General features: G+C 25.5%; 1 protein-coding gene across 1 annotated transcript in view; it reads right to left on the bottom strand.

The window, feature by feature from the left end:
- Window positions 1-8,276: 8,276 nt before the first annotated feature.
- Window positions 8,277-17,383, bottom strand: part of LOC100164352 (gram negative bacteria binding protein 1) — a 13,361-nt gene continuing 4,254 nt past the window's right edge. The window contains exons 4-17 of the mRNA XM_001944438.5: window positions 15,705-15,894; window positions 15,105-15,247; window positions 14,798-14,951; window positions 14,554-14,696; window positions 14,317-14,479; window positions 11,381-11,835; window positions 11,082-11,232; window positions 10,853-10,989; window positions 10,669-10,784; window positions 9,738-9,862; window positions 9,472-9,638; window positions 9,032-9,339; window positions 8,858-8,959; window positions 8,277-8,779 (exon numbers count right to left, since the gene is read on the bottom strand). Of these exons, the coding sequence (XP_001944473.2) occupies window positions 8,663-8,779; window positions 8,858-8,959; window positions 9,032-9,339; window positions 9,472-9,638; window positions 9,738-9,862; window positions 10,669-10,784; window positions 10,853-10,989; window positions 11,082-11,232; window positions 11,381-11,835; window positions 14,317-14,479; window positions 14,554-14,696; window positions 14,798-14,951; window positions 15,105-15,247; window positions 15,705-15,894 (2,471 nt within the window). The 3' untranslated portion in view covers window positions 8,277-8,662. The remainder of the gene's footprint in view (window positions 8,780-8,857; window positions 8,960-9,031; window positions 9,340-9,471; window positions 9,639-9,737; window positions 9,863-10,668; window positions 10,785-10,852; window positions 10,990-11,081; window positions 11,233-11,380; window positions 11,836-14,316; window positions 14,480-14,553; window positions 14,697-14,797; window positions 14,952-15,104; window positions 15,248-15,704; window positions 15,895-17,383) is intronic.

The raw sequence follows: 17,383 nt of genomic DNA, 5'->3' as shown, positions 1-17,383 counted from the left end.
CACAACATTTTCAAAACTGACTTGTTTTGAGCTGTTTACGGACATTTTCAGTTTCAAGTATTTTTTGTTTTTTTTCTAAAAATGTCAATACAATTTTATTCATGTATATTTTAAAAGCTTGGAAATTTAATACAAGGCTCCTAATATATTGTTACAATGGTAGAAGAAAAATATTAAAAATACATAGTCACAATTCTTTTTATGAGTTTTAAAGTTTGAATTTTGACAAAATACGTAAAAATCACGAAAATGTAAAAATTATTCTGAGTTAGAAATTTCTAAAAATTTTGTTAAAACTTTTAAAATTTTTAAAACTAAAATTTGAAAATGTATTACAAGATTTCTCATAACTCATAAATTTGTCTATACCAACTAACAAAAATCTCTGTAAATGTAAACACATGTACCTCAATTTAATTTAAAATGTACAATCTTAATATTACAAAGGAACGAAGTCCATATATTATTTTATACCTATATAGGTATATAATATTATGTACATATTGTACAATAATTAATACAATGTACTTGTACTACAAAAAGCTTTATTATTATATTAATAATTTATGTATAATTTCCATAATATACATATTAATAAATATTGATATCATAAAAAATACTTATTTTTAAACGGGATTTTGTTGGTCAGTTATCATAGACTTCAAAAACTGTTTGGCCACATTCTTATTTTGTTGAATTATACCATTTAAAAACGTAAAAAAATAATACATATTATATGCATATATTTTTATAATATTTAAAGGTAAATAAATTGGTATAAAACTATGTACCGGGTGATCCGTTTTACGTTTAGTTTTGACACTTTTTATTTCAAAAACTTTAAGGTTTAAATGTTTTTTAAAATATATCTTTAACATAATTTTAACTCATTTAAGTCGATAAAAACAAAATTGTTCTATAAAAATATATTTTTACTAGGTACTTTTTGTCGTTATTATTTTTAAATTGTTATTTTCTTTAATGACAAAATGCGTTTTTAATTCCATATTCCAAAGCAGAAAATGTTTTTGCAGTAGGTATTTCGATATATTATAAAAATCAAATTTTGGACGAATAATTTATGAGCTATAACTTATAAGTGTTTAATTATTTAAAGATTAGTTGTGGAGTAGAGTGGTAGATACAGGGGTAACTGGAAAAATGTTTGTTCACTACTCTACTGACTACTCATCTAAACTACTTGTCTGAAATTTAATTTTCATTGATCTAAATATTCCGAATAATATTTTGCTTCAAAATATAAAATTAAAAATGTAGGAATGTTGTCATTCAAAAGAATAAAACACTTGTAATGATAAAATATAGTATTTTTTTTCCAAAAATGTTCATTTGTAACGACTTAAAATTATGTAAATTAATATTTTCAAAAACGTTAGCGTTTATTGAAATAGTGTCCTACGTTAAATGGGTCACCCCGTATGTAATATATAACCTATATTTTCTTAGTAAGATAACGCGAAGATTAGTTTATACTGGCCAAAACTAAAGCTCACACTTGTGCAGTTTTTTTTTACGTAATATGTAATATGTGACGCAATATTTAAACATTGATTTTTTATGATGCCTATCACTCAAATTGAGTAATATTAAAATATAAATGCATATTTTAAATAAACATCCGTTATCCATACTAGAGTAAGTAGGTACTTACATATTTTATTCCACTACCTACCTACTAATAATTATCGTGTTTGATAAAATATCTATAATGATGTCCAAAAAATCATTCCATTCCATTCCTGAAACAAAACTGGTAACTTTTCGAGTCTTTGCCGACAATAATATTAGGCAGTTACATAATTTTATTTTGTATAATCGTATTCTTATATTTTAAAACTGTTATAATTTAGGTAGGTATAATATGTAATAATTCGTAGAGATGTGACACATGTGAGTTTGTATTATACAGTGGAATAAAACTATTTTATACAGGCGGTATGAAAAAAAATATTAAGGCGTTATTTTTAGTTATTTTGTCATATAGGTATAAAATTATTATTATTTATTATTGTCATTTATTATTGTAACATGTTTTTTTTCCGTTGCGTTTTCATTCTAAAAATATACATAGCTGCGTAATTTTATCCTTATCGACTTTATCAAACTGTATATTATTGTCTAGATCATATTATATAGGTATGTATTATAATTTATATGACCTAAAATATATAAATTGTTATTTACGTTATTGCATATTCTGATATTTTAGATATTAATTAATAAATAATAATCATTATTCAGTAATATCTTCTTGCGGTTGCTACTTGTTTTGCAAGTCTGAAAATGGGCGGAAATCCATTAAAATTTCAGGGGGGTATAACATTATTAAAATTATTAATGTGAGCGGGGGGCTTCGATTCTACAAAACTAAAAAAGGCGGGGCTTGACAGGCTTGGGGGGGGGGCTGAGCCCCCTCAAGCCTCCCCCCCGATTAAATACACAGACTAAACTCTGGAACTACTTATCAGATCTTCTTGTATATATTATATATATTAAGTATATTGACAAGGATAATAATACAAATCAACAAAAATGCCCGATTAACCAATAGCAACCAATATATTATACACCGGTGGATTTTCCTAAAATTTTCTTTCATATAAACCTTCTCCGTGAAATACTCTTTCGTTTAAAAAAAAATCAAGAAGATCTGATAAGTAGTTCCAGCCTCCAGGGCTTAGCCTGTACAAATATTTTCATTAATAGTTTCATTTTTATAGTTAGATATTATATTATTATTTATATTTATAAAGTAAAGCAAATAGTTTTTTTTTTTAAATTATTATTATATAGCTTAAAAACCCATCATTACTTATAGACGCATAATAATAATACCGATTGAATATGTATATTTACAATAAAAAATCGTCGATGTATATAATAAATGGTTTGTTTGTTATCGTGGGAACGAATTTAAACGATTCACTGTAATTCTGTATTGAAATTTCTAGAACATATCATTTTATACGACGTCACTCATGGCAACCAATTATAAACAAAAATTTCCATCTGTAATCTTTAATTATTTCCGTTTTAACACCTCTCGGGGTTGGTCCTCTCCCTTTTTAAATTAGCCTATCTTTGAAGTTCGGACAAATTACACACATTGTAAAAATTTCATCAAGATCGGTCCAGTAGTTTCGGAGCTTTTTCCGGACAAAGACGTGACACGAAATTTTTATATATATAAGAAAGATATAATATAGGTACAGTATATACAATTTATAAAAAAAAAATCGGCCATGTGCGATTCGGACTCGCACCATAATCTATAATTTATAAGCATGTTGGCAACACTGCTTATATTATATATTCTAGGATTTTTAGTATTTGTTATAGCGGCAACAGAAATACATAATCTATGAAAATTTCAACTTTCTAACTTTCATGGTTCATGAGATACAACCTGGTGACAGACAGACGGACGGACGGACGGACAGCGGAGCCTTAGTAATAGGGTCCCGTTTTACCGTACGGAACCCTAAAAACGATTTTGAGTGAAGACGGCGTCAGCCTATAATATTATTAGTTATTACTATTTAATATTTTATTAATATTATATTAATATGTGATTAAAGTAATTTTTAATTTTTAATTTTTACAATTATTAGGTGTATTAGTACCACAGTAGAATAAATTATTTTTGTTAAAAAATTTCATTTGAAAATGTCATTGAGTGCATACTGTATAGTGTATACAAAATAATAATGTAGATACTCTAAAAATCTCAAGTACCCACGAATAATATTTTTTAATTTTTCTTATGGATCTTTAAAATGTATAAAATACTATTACAACAACTTAAAGGAATCTTGTATTAAATTTTCAAGCTTTTTGACCAAACGGCAAACGAAAATTGCATGTATCTACGGTTTTTTTCAGAGTAGGAATGAATTCAGGGGATTAAAAAATATAATATATTTAATTAATATTATAAATTAATCCCCTAACCCCCTCCATATATACACCTCTACGTGGTACAAGATAGAAAATTATTACTAACCTATAGGTACTTAATAAAAAAAAGTTTATTTTCAAAGTTTTATTTGTATATTTCTAAACTAATATTATAAGTGAACACCAAAATATGTTCTTTTAAAAAAAAAAAAATAAGATGAATCTTGACTAGTTCCTTTATAACAAAAAAAACCTAAACGACTTAAATTTTCAATTGAATTTTTCGAACACTAAAAACTTCTAACTTATGTTATCATTCAACAAATGTGCCAAACGAGATTTAATAACTTTTAAAATTGAAAGAGGCAAAGAGCGTTCGCAAGCCGCCTATAATTTTAAAATAACTTTAGATTCTAAGCGGAGCGATGATAATGTATTGATTTTACAATAATGTGTGTTTTTTTTTTGTATCTGTCATCACCTTTTAGGACAGTAAAGATGCTTGGATTTTCTTCAACAGTATATTTTCTGGTAGGAAAATGAATCTAGTTGCTACTTTGAGGGAGTCAAAAGTAAAAAATTACTAATAGTTTTCGAAATCGCAGGAAAAAAGAAAAGAAAAATTAAGGAAAAATGGAAATTTTTACGCAAAATCAGTTTTTTACAAAAGTTTCACTGGTTTTTATATTAGCATTTCCAATACGCGATAACATTTCCAAAATATTTTGATTTGTTTTGAACTATATACGGACATTTCAGTATCTAATTTTTTTTAGATTTTTTTCTATGAATGTCAATACTTATATCGACCTTTTTGTTATTTATATTTTGAATAATTTTTGTTCGTTATTGTTCAGTAAACGATGCGACCGAGGTGGAAGTAAAACTACCCTGGTTCCTACCTCAGTTGCGATAACATATAAATAAAAGGTATTAAATATTTATTCATACATTTTCCGTGATATTTAGTAAGGATTTTTTTTTCTTATTATTAGATGATGTATTATCTTGGTAAATACTTAGGCACTTGATATTTATATAACAAATAAGCAATTAATATTGATACATCATTTGCTAAATGAAAAATGTAAGGTCCAGAATGTTTGAATACCTATGTATAGTAATTTTTTAATTATTTAATATACATTTCACATAATATATTATTTTACATTAAAATTGAAAATTTGATTATAATATATGAATAATAAATAATTAAAATATGGATTTCTAGCCTTCTATAAGACCATTATTAGTATTTAGTTTCTGAATACAATATATATAAAGTATAAACTAAAAAATATTTTGTCAAAATCTAAAAATGATTGTTTCATGTTTACTTCAAAAAATACAATATTTATAAATAAAAAATAATATATTAAGTATTATAATTTATACTTTGTAGTATAATAATTTTATAGATATTTCTTGAAAATCTAATACATTTTTAAAAATATTATGCATTAAATAGCCCGGGGCCAGTTTTTCAAATTTTCCGCAATTCTATAAAATTTTATATTTTAGTTGCCACCTTAATTATAATACTTTTCCACTAATCTACTACCCATCGACGATACCTTTTTAGGGGGAGGGGGTGGTCGATAGGGTGTATTATATCGAAAAAATGACTTTACGGGAATAATTCTCAGGCTTTGTAGAATTATCGGATTTCGATAACTACCTATTATTTTATCTGAAAGAAGAAGAATATCTAGTGGTATAATACAATTTTTAAAAACGCTTAAAATTATATTATTTTTGAAGACATATTATAAAGTTTGAAATTAAAATATTGAAAAAGTGGGTAAGTGGATGTCACTCTGCTGTACAGTAGGTTACAAGTGGGTCACTGTAATGGATGTTTAAATTTGAATTCAATGATATACTATCATTATATAAGAAAAACGATACTGAGCGAAAACGGTCAGTCAGCCTAAGATATTACAAAGTATATTTGATGATATTGCGAATAAAGTAACTTATATATTATAACCTATTTATGTGGAACTTTTTTTTTTCTAAAGGTAGATAATATTATAAGGAATCTTGTATTATATTTTAAAATCTTAGATTTAAAAAGAAAAATTTTTACGAATTCTTAACTCAAAATAATTTGCTAATTTTCGTGATTTTTCCATATTTTGTCAATTTTTGAACTTTAAATGCTAATAAAAAAAAACTGTGACTAAGGATTTTTAATATTTTTCAAATGTCATTGTAACAATATAGTAGGAGCCTTGTATTACATTTTCAAGTATTTTTACTCAACAAATAAAGTTTTATTGACATTCATAGAAAAAAACTAATAAAATTGTAAACTGATAATGTCCCTAAACAGTTCAAAACAAATCTTAGAGTTACACCAAAAACTAAAACCAATTTTCTCGAAAACAGATTTTGCATAAAAATTCCCGTTTGTCCTTAATTTTTCTTTTGTTTTTCACGGCGCTTTTGAAAACTACTGGAATTTTTTACTTTTGACCCTTCCCTCAAAGTACCAACTAGATTCACTTTCCTATCAGAAAAGATACTGTTGAAAAAAATCAAAGTACTTTTACTGTCCTAAAAAATATTATTTTATTTACATAGCATAATAATTTAATATACCTAGTCATTTATTATTTTAATTTAAAACAAGTTTAAAAATTTAAATGGATAGGTAGATAATAATGGTTATAATAATTACATTAATCATTATAGTTCTTTCTTTCTGTTACCTATTCACTGTATGGTAAGTGGTAACGTATAATACACATGACATAACCATATTGCTACCTACATGAATCAAACTGAAACAATTAAATTGAAGTTTCACCGATGTGTGACATTTTTTTCCTGTCTGTTCTCTTTTCGTGATTCGTGGTAAACTTTAATTGTCTGTGGCATCTATCCCCGAATACAATCCCGTCTGACTGTTATAATGTACATAATGTACACAAATGTACAAATGTATACAAGGTGATTTTTTAAGCATGCTCACCCCATTTTTATGCTTAAATTATGCGTATATTTAAATTTTGGTTTTCGGAATTTTTAAGTGTCATCAAAGACCATAATTTCGAGTACTTAGATTTTTCACAACATTTAAAGAGTATCCTGTGGTGATACCAACTTTTGTTTTTCAAATGACAACCTATATGTTTTAAAGCAAAATATGATTCAGATAATTTTTCTGGAAATTTTGATGCTTTGTAATCGAAATTTGAACGAAAACTTCCTTAGTTATTCTTCTTCAAATACTAAGGAATAAGGATAATATATAGTCCATTAAATACTAAATAGTTTTTTAATGGATACGAGCTCAATAATTATAATTCGGTGTGCAATATAAAATATTTGTTAATAATTACTACTTATTAAATGCTAATGGATTAATATTGCCCCTGACAATGTTCAAAACAAAGGAAATATAAAACAATATCCTTTTCATTTTATCGAGCATGTTATCTTTTAGCCTATATGACATAGGTATTGTTAACTTTAATAGCATACCTACAAAAAAAATACTGGGAAATTTTTACTTTTGACCCCCCAAAGTACCAACTAGATACACTTTCCTATTAGAAAAGATACTGTTGAAGAAAATCTAAGCATTTTTACTGTCCTAAAAGGTGATGACAGGCACAAAAATAAAAAAAAAATTTTAAAAAAAACACATCATTGTAAAATCAATACATTCATCGTTTCACTCAGCACCTAAAAGACTAATAAAATTGGAAACTGAAAATGTTCCTAAACAGTTCAAAACAAATCAAAATATTTTGAAAATTTTATCGTGTATAGAAAATGCAAATACAAACGATCAGTGAAAATGTTATGTATATACGTTCATTTGTTTTAGAGTTACACCAAAAACTAAAATCGATTTTGTGGAAAACCGATTTTCCGTAAAAATTCCACTTTTTCCTTAATTTTAATGTTGTTTTTCCCGTCGCTTTTGAAAACTATTGGGAATTTCTAATTTGGACCTCCCGAATGCACCATTTACTTTCCCATCGAACAAGATACTGTTGAAGAAAATCTAAGCAGTTTTACTGCCCCAAAATGTGATGACAGACGATGAAAAACAAAAAATAAAAACACACATTGTAAAATCAATATATTCATTGTTCTACTCAGAATCTAAAACGGAGTTCATTGCGTTCTGTAGAATATTACCCTCTATTAGTCTATTAGTTTAAAAAAAATATTATCAAATTTGGTTGATTCTACAGAACAGGATCATTATTACCGTAGAGCATATTTTTATGTACAAAATTACATTGGCAGTTTGGCACCGGGCGCCTTTTAATGACAAAAATAACAACCCATTATGTTTGTGGGCTTGTGGTACAAATCATATGCATATAATATATCTACCATTGTATATCAATTAAAAATAAATATTTTATTTGTCATTATACATTTTATTCATAGGCATTACTGGTATTAGGTAGGTGCATAATACATTGGGAAAACAAAAAAATCTTTACACAAAGGTACCTAAGTGTAATATAAAGAAATTTTATTCTAACATTAACCATAAATACAATCTATAATCAATATCATAACTCCAGGTATTATATTAAAAATATTAAAAGTTCATGATTTCATGATTTCATGTTAATAACTATAAAAATAAAATTTAACAAAAATAGTTGAGTTTCCAAATTTGTTTTTTTTACATAATTTAATCAAAATTTAAAATTTAAATCAATGAAACTAAACATATTTTATTAATATATTTGTTTAGTTTCTTACATGTTTATTAAAATTTAAAATTATCTAGCAATGTGAACTTTACTCTTTTAACTTTTAATGATGATTTTTCATCATTCCATGTCGATGCCCAGTGATTCCTGTCCTTCCAGAAATTTAACATAGCCTAAAATATTTAAAAAAAATGTATTTTACATATTATATAGATAAATACTAAATGTGAATAATAAAGAAAAATGTAAACCTTAATATCAAAGTTTTTCCATGGTTTTAAGTGGCTATTGCTTAAACATCCATCACGGAAATTTGTCATACCACCAACTGATACACCAATAGATATAAAATACTAAAATTCAAAATTCAAAATTCAAAGTTAAAATTATTATAATAGAATCATACACAATAATTGAAAATATACTTCAGAGTCAAATATTAAGTCCAATGGTAGATTTGATGTATCCAAATGGTGACTTTCTCCATCAATTTTAAATACAATGTTTTCAGGAGACCAAGACAACACAAATGTATGATAGTCTTCAGACCAGCGACTTGTTAATGTTGATTTCATCATAACTGGTTTTAAATGATATTGTTCATCAATTTTTAATCCATATTTTAGAACAGAAATACTTTCATCTTCGCCATTACATTTTAAATCATTATTTCCAAATGATGTACCCAATACAAATTTGTTCTGTTCATTAGTTTTACTAACCAAAGCTATTTCTATTTAAATTAAATTTTAAAAAAAAATCAAAAATTATTAGAAATTATCAATAAGACAAGAAACTACTAGAATGGTTAATTTAGCTGATATTATAATATTTTATGTATATTGTATAATATATTATAATTTACCTGGCACTATCCAATCTCCTGTAGGGAATTTAGCTGTTACTTCTAGTTGTCCGTAAAGGAATGCCATATTATTTTTTGTGGTAAGTCTAGATGAAACTATTGGAGGTATTATATTATAAGATGAAGCATTTATAGAGCATCCAGTAGATCCTTCATATTTTGTACACCTAAAAAAACAAAAATATAGAACATCAAATATTAGTTTGTATTTTTAATCACACACTTTGTTTAAATTTGAAGTACCTAACTATAATATAGATACTTACCCTTTCAGTACTAAACAACCATTCTTGACATAATTATCTGATAGAATTGTAGGTTTGATGACTAACTCTCTATTTTTGATAAATGTGTTCTTTTCAGAATTATTGTAAACAACAAATTCATAATCCTACAATCAATATTAAATATAATAAATTTATTTTTTTTAATTTTCATTAGAGGTCATTATAAAATGATATATCTATTGATCTAATAAATGCCAGTTTTCAATATTTGCTTGAATTGTGAACTATGATTTTTACAAGCTTATGGCAGTACTTTCCAAATAGGTATTTATATACTTGCTTAATGTATTATATTTTTCAACCATCTATTATAAAAACTATCATCCATAAATTATAAACCAATTATTATCTCATAAGAATTATTTAAATTACATTATATTTGTAGAAAAAACAAGCAGTTGAATATTTTAGTTTTTAAACATACAATGTTAAGCGAATGCTTTTTATGTTACATGTGTATGCACTGTCTCTTACACATATAATATAATATTAAATTTATGTTCTGCGTTTCCAATACAGTTTTGTTGTTTTTAATGTTACCCAAGTTTACCTTTTGTCAAACTCAAAGATAATAACATTATGCTTGCTCTCTCGTCGGTTTTTTCAATTTAATAACTTTTAAGTAATGTATAAGTTATACTTAAGTACCTAGTAGATGCAATAAAACAATTTTCTAATGCCTTATTTAAGTTTGATAATAGCCAATATGTAAATTAACTGAAATATCAAATAATATAACATCAAAACTGAATTGGTAGGTATAATGACTTAGTAATGAACAATGACTAACAACTTACGAGGAATATACATTTAGTGCCTATGTTATGTGCATATGTGCATTGTGTATTATAAGACTGAGTAGAGACCACAAATTAGTTTTCAAATTGTTTATTTTATATTTTTTACATACTGGTTCTTGTGCAATATAAATATCATGGCTCCAAATTGATTCCAAATTTAAAGTATCAAATTCGTCCACCAAATCATTTGAACTATTTGTATTTGGAATGTTGATACTTATCACTTCTATAAAATATACATAAAAATGTATATGTCTTATAAAAACTATATAATAAACAATATGGAAATATTACTCATGAGATCATATATTTGGATTCTGTCTTCACCACCACATGTTTTACTTGAATCACCCGCACAGGGTGTATCACAATCAGATTCCAATACTTTTTGGTCGTTTTCTGGAGCACGATTACCACAGTAGCAATGAATGCTACAAAAATACAATTTATTAAAAATAAAAATGATTCATAATTATAATGTAGTAAAATAATATTTTATGTAATACAAATAATATTTTAGTACCCTAAAACTCCTGAAAATTGATATCCACCATTATTACAGATTGCAGAACATTTACTAGGCATATTAGTATTAATAAGTTCAAATTTTATATTGTTTAATGTGTTTTCCTGCATTACAAAACAACCTAAAAGCCGACCTTCAACTTGAAAATCTGTTGAAATATAAATAAAATATAATTATACAACTCATTGCTTTGTAGATAGGTATCTAAATATTGTATTTATCCTAATTATAATGTGTTTAAACCTAGTTTCTATAAAATATTAATATACTATAAAAATTTTTATTTTAAAAATTACCGTTTAATCCAGTTGAAAATACTCCCATTCTCCAACCACCACCACAGAATTGATTAGCATCACCTGAGCACTTAGTGTTGCATTGTTTATCTTCCACTCTAGGAAACTTAGGTTCACTTGGTGATTGGCTTCCACAAAAACATTCAGATTTATATGTTACTCCAGAGTAAGTATACCCAAATTTGTAACAAAGATTTGAACAAAATTCTGGGGTATTCACAGTAAAAGATCGTGAGTAACCATTAAATATTCTGTTATTTTGACTTTCCTCGTAACACCCCAGATAGTTATTTCCAATTGTATCCGTTTTCCATTCTAGTCCAGTGCTGTATACATTTATAGCATTAGTGCCACCGCATGTATGTTGAGATGAACCAGAACAAGGAATCGTACACATGGCATCCTCTGTTTTAGCTTCATAAGAAGGTTTTGTAGAAGTGCATAAGCATTCTTTCCTACAAAATGAATTCCATCATCAAAATAAGAATACATTTATATTTTTTAATAATTGTGTACTAATTTTATATTTTTCTTATTAAACTGTTTAATAGACTACCTACTCTACTTTTTTTTATATAACCTACCTAGTAGGTATAACATTATATACATTTTGAGCAAAATATTTAATTAATATGAGATTAGACGACATAACAATTTTGTTCATTTTATACCCTTGATGATGACTAATTAGAATGAGGAAGTTTTAATGATATTAATTATTTAAAAAGCTATCCTAGCATTCACAGTTCAATTTATATATTTGTTTCTTAGATTTTAACTATCGCGACACCGCCGTCTGCTTTAAGTCTTAAATTTGGCTGTATCTAGCGGGCCAAAAATTATAATACGGAATATTAGGTACGTAAATTTATACCTATTTAAGTTTAAAAATTACAATTCATAATTAAATAAGATGTACCTATAAGCTTAAGCTATAATTATAGCACCGAAAAATCAACAGAACTTCCAACTACTATTTTATTATTCAGCTCTTTATAATGACATTTCAAATGGTTTTTAACATTTAAACTATTTGTAAGGTATATTTTAAACTATAATATAGTTAGTAAAATAAATACAACTGTTCTAAGATAACTTTTTAACTATTTTCTTTTAGTCCATTATTTTAAGTCCCCCAGCTTGTGAACAAATATTTTTAGATTCTGAGCAGAGCGATGAATGTATTGATTTTACAATAATGTGTATTTTTTTTATTTTTTTTTGTGTTACAATGAGTAGTTGAATAATTGCTTTGATTTTCAACTTCAATATTTATCTGGTGGGAAAGTGAATCTACGTAGTTGGTGCATTTGGTAGATCATAAATTAAAATTCCCACTAGTTTTCAAAAATACCGGGAAAAACAAAAAAAAATTAATGAAAAGGAATTTTTAAGCAAAACCAGTTTTGGACAAAATCGATTTTAGTTTTTTGCGTAAATCTAAAAAAAATTATTGTAGATGGTTACATGAAATTTTCACTAAATGTTAAATATTTTGACTTATGTCTCATGTATATTTATACTTTATAGACGTGTACAATTTTCGATTTGTATTAGTTTTCATTTAATTAATGCCATTAAAAAATGTTCGATCAGTCAAAAAACTTAAAAATTGAATACAAGGTTCCTCATAAGTTCTTGCTAGTGAAAATTAAAAGAATAAAAAAGTCGAGTGTAAATCCACAATTATGAGCGTATGAAGTTAAAGTTTTGACAAAATTTGTTAACATTACAAAATTTGCTAATTATTCTAAACATTTTTATTTTAATATCTAAGAATTGAAAATATAATACAAGATTCCTCATAAGTTTGTCTATCATTAACAAAAAGAAATGTCTACCTATTTTGAAGTTCAAATTTTTTTAACATTGTTATTTAATTGATTTCTAATGGAACAATTTTCTCAAATTGTTTTAATTCAAAAACAAATAACAGTAGATACTTGAAATTTATACCAAATGTTTATTTAATAATTTTATATTTTTGATAAATATAACAAAATATTTTACTCGTTTTGAAATGTTGATAGACATTTTTTTAATTTTTTTTCTATAGTCTTTAAATGTCAATATAATGTGATTCATTAGATAAAAAAGCTTGAATATTTAACTCAAGACTCCTCACACAATGTTATAATGATAATAACAGTTTAAAAATATTAAAATACACAATTTTTTTTTATAATCATTTAAATTTAAAATGTTGACAACATTTGTCAAATTGAAAGTTTGCAAATTATTTTGTAGTTAGAAATGTATAAAATAAATAATTTTTATATTCCACATAAGTAAGTAGTTCGACATACTATAACCAATAAATCTAAAAAATAAATAAACAGAGATTCTTATAGACTTTTTATGTTCTGATTTGAATGAAATTAGATATTTTAAATTTTAAACAAAGAATAACAATTTTAGTTGTTATGTTGTAATTTAAAAATATTCCTGGTTACTTAAGACTGTTAACATTTTCAAATGGAATTTTTTTGTCAAAAATTAATTTAACCTACTGTAGTACTAATGCCTAATACTAAAATGAATTACTTTTATCACAATAATATCATAATTTATACTTAGTAAATAGTAATATTATAGCCTATAGGCTGACAGATTGTCTTCGCTCGGAATAGTTTTTCGTATATATATAGAGATTTTATATCATTGAATTCAAAATTTCAAACTTAAAACATCCTTTACAGTGAGTTATTATAGACACCTAAGTTACGGGAACATAACCCCCTTTTTTATTTTGATACTAAATTGAAATTTAGTTGCTAAGAGATACGAACAAAATTATTAAGATAAACATCATATTAAGGGAAAATATTATGTATGGAAATAATTTTATTATCAGATAAATAATAAAAAATAATTTTTAATTAAAATGTATAACTATTCTCTGTTTCTGCAGTAGCTATCTAAAAAGTTTTACTTACGAAGATACAAGTGCAGCATATGGGAATCTTCTTGTATGACAACTATATACACAATGTTTGGGTGTTAGGCGAGCATATGATATTCTCCAACCATTTAACACTGGATGTCTCTTTAAATTGGTAAAACATCCAATAGGATTCACTGACACTTTTGCTAGAGGATCTAAATTGTATAAATGTTCAGTAAATAACTTTTTGAATTGTTATAAAATTATTTACATATTCATACAGTCATACCTGAGTATAAAGTTTTGTAAACACTAAATGTAGCACTACCACCACAATATTCAGATGGGTTTTCTGTACATAAAGTATTGCAATCACTAAAACTTCTTTTTAAATTATAACTTGGTTCATAGTTTTTACATTCACAGATATTTCTATAAATAATAATATTAAGAATTATACATTTTAAATATTTTTAATAGTTTAAATAATTTAGAAATCAAAGATTAATGTAAATGTATGATTAATAACCAACCCTTTAACAGCAGCATATTTAAATCTATGAGTGTTACAAAGATTCATGCATCGTTTAGGACTATTATTGATATCCATGGAAAATGATAAATATTTTCCTTTTGTTTTTTTACCGTCATCATCAAAGCATCCAATATATTTTTTTGGTACATAGTCTGTAAGTATTATGTTTTCAATGTTAGTTGACAATAAATATTATAATATTATACATGTATTTTTATAGCTTGGATACAATAACAAGAATAAAAATAGGTACCTATCATTTACTATTTAAATGTTATGACTTTAAAATATAAATCCACAATAACCTGTAATTCCTGTTGAATAAATCCCCATCTTCCATCCTCCACCACAGAACTGTTTACTATCACCACTACACGGAGAATCACAATTAATATCTTCAACTTTTGCCGACTTTGCTGGTCTTTGATTTCCACACCAACATTCCGTTCTATAGGTAAATGGGTATGTTTATTTTATTTAAGATATAATATTTATATTTTAGTTACATCAAACTATCTAAGTAAGTAGGTAGGTAATTATATAGAAATAATAATGTTTACAAACTATAGAATAATTTTTAATCAGTATAATATTATAGGTAGATATATATATAAAATATCAATAAAAAAAACAAGCTGCGGTACATTTAGGTAAATTGTAATGGAGCTTTTAATAACCTTGTGATTAATTTTATGTGATAGTAAAATATGGTTATTTTTTAAATAAACCTAATAATTAAGTAATCATAGGAAATATCATGAATGAGTGGCTTAATTCTTTCATCAAAATAATGTTAAACTGTCATATTTGCTACTTTTAAATTTTAATCCTAATTCTTATTGTATCAAATAATACAGATTCTAAATTACTATTAAAAATAAAAATAAATGAAAAATTTTAAGTACCCATATGTAACTCCAAAGAATAAATATCCCATCTTGAAACATATTTCTGAGCATTTCTGAGGAGTATTATAAGTATACGGCCCAGCTGGACCTTTTAATAAACGATTTCCATCATCATTTGGAGTTTCAGCATAACATCCTAGATAAATTGGTATTGGGTAACCACCATGTCCCATAAAATTGCTTGCTTCTGAAATTAAAAAAAAATATTATACAATTAAACATTATTAATCAATAAGTCCTACACTTAAAATTGGTTATTTTAATATGTATTATTATAATTACAAATAAATTACAATAAACAGTGTAAATAAATTTATTTCTAAACAAATAATATTGTATGAAAGTGAAAAGCAACAAAATTAGATTTCAAAGATAAAAAGGTAGGCAAGTGGGTGTTACTCTACTGTACAGTAGATCACAAGTGGGCAGTGGCGCAACTACACCTAATGGTGCGCTAGTTACTAAAATTACTTGGTGCCCTACTACATATTATTTTCATTATACAATTATAATTTATAGTTATGGTGACCAAATAAACAAATTTAAAAAAGTACATTTTAAGTACATTTTTAGCTCCTCTGTCAAAATTGAACAATGTGAATACTATTATACCCATTTTGCCCATGCCATAGCTCATAGGTCATCTTCATCTATACAAATTGTTCATTTTATTTATTTATTTTTTTTTTATCATAAACTATAAAATCTAATTATTGGTGTGTGTCTCTTTGATAAAAATATTTTGAAATTTAAGTAATTTTAAGTACACTTAAACTGATTAGCTACTAACCAACCAGAATATATTAAGTCAAACTATAAAATATAAATGGATAGGTAATCAAAATTCAAATTATAAAAATCATAAATATATATTATTCCATAATATTTTCTTTAAAAAAAATACAATTTGATGTATTTAACACTAATATTAAGGACACTAGGAGAATGCATCAAAAAAGAGTACTGTCATCCGAAAAAATGTATGTATCTGGTCACCATAATTATAGTATAGATTTTATACCTATATATATTAAAATACTTCAACTAGGTATTTACATAAAAAAAGTCATGCTGCAAGACGGTATATCAGTCTATGTATTAGACATATATATACTTATCTATGGTATTAAAAAAAAATTGACCTATAATAGGTACCTATAATAAATTCCAAATTAACCATATCATAATATCTATTAGGTACTTATAACGCGTTATACACTTATACATCAACAAAAAACCGTGGAACTATCATAAATATATAATAGTATATTAGTATACTTTAGAAGTTTCAAGTACCCACGAATAATATTATACAATCACAACAAAATAACTAAAATAGTTATCCTAGGTTTTTAATATGTAATTTCGTCCAAATTTGAACTTAGAATGACTATAAAAATAAACTGTGCTTATGTATTTCTTAGAATTTTTGGCAACAGAATTAAATATTTACGTGGAATCTTGTTTTAAATTTTCAATCCTTAGATATAAAAGTTGAACATTGTATAAATGTGTAACTACAAAATAATTATTCAAGTTTAAATTTGATAAATTTTTGTCGACATTTTAACTTCAAATGCTTATAAAAAAAATTGTGCCTATGTATATTTAATATTTGTCAACTGATATTGTAACAATATATCAGGAGCTTTGTATTAAATTTTTACACTTTTTGG

The sequence above is a fragment of the Acyrthosiphon pisum genome, chromosome A1, assembly GCF_005508785.2.
Source record: "Acyrthosiphon pisum isolate AL4f chromosome A1, pea_aphid_22Mar2018_4r6ur, whole genome shotgun sequence".
Lineage (NCBI taxonomy): Eukaryota > Metazoa > Arthropoda > Insecta > Hemiptera > Aphididae > Acyrthosiphon > Acyrthosiphon pisum.
Note: the sequence above shows the minus strand (reverse complement) of the source record. Positions and strands in the feature narration are given on the sequence as shown.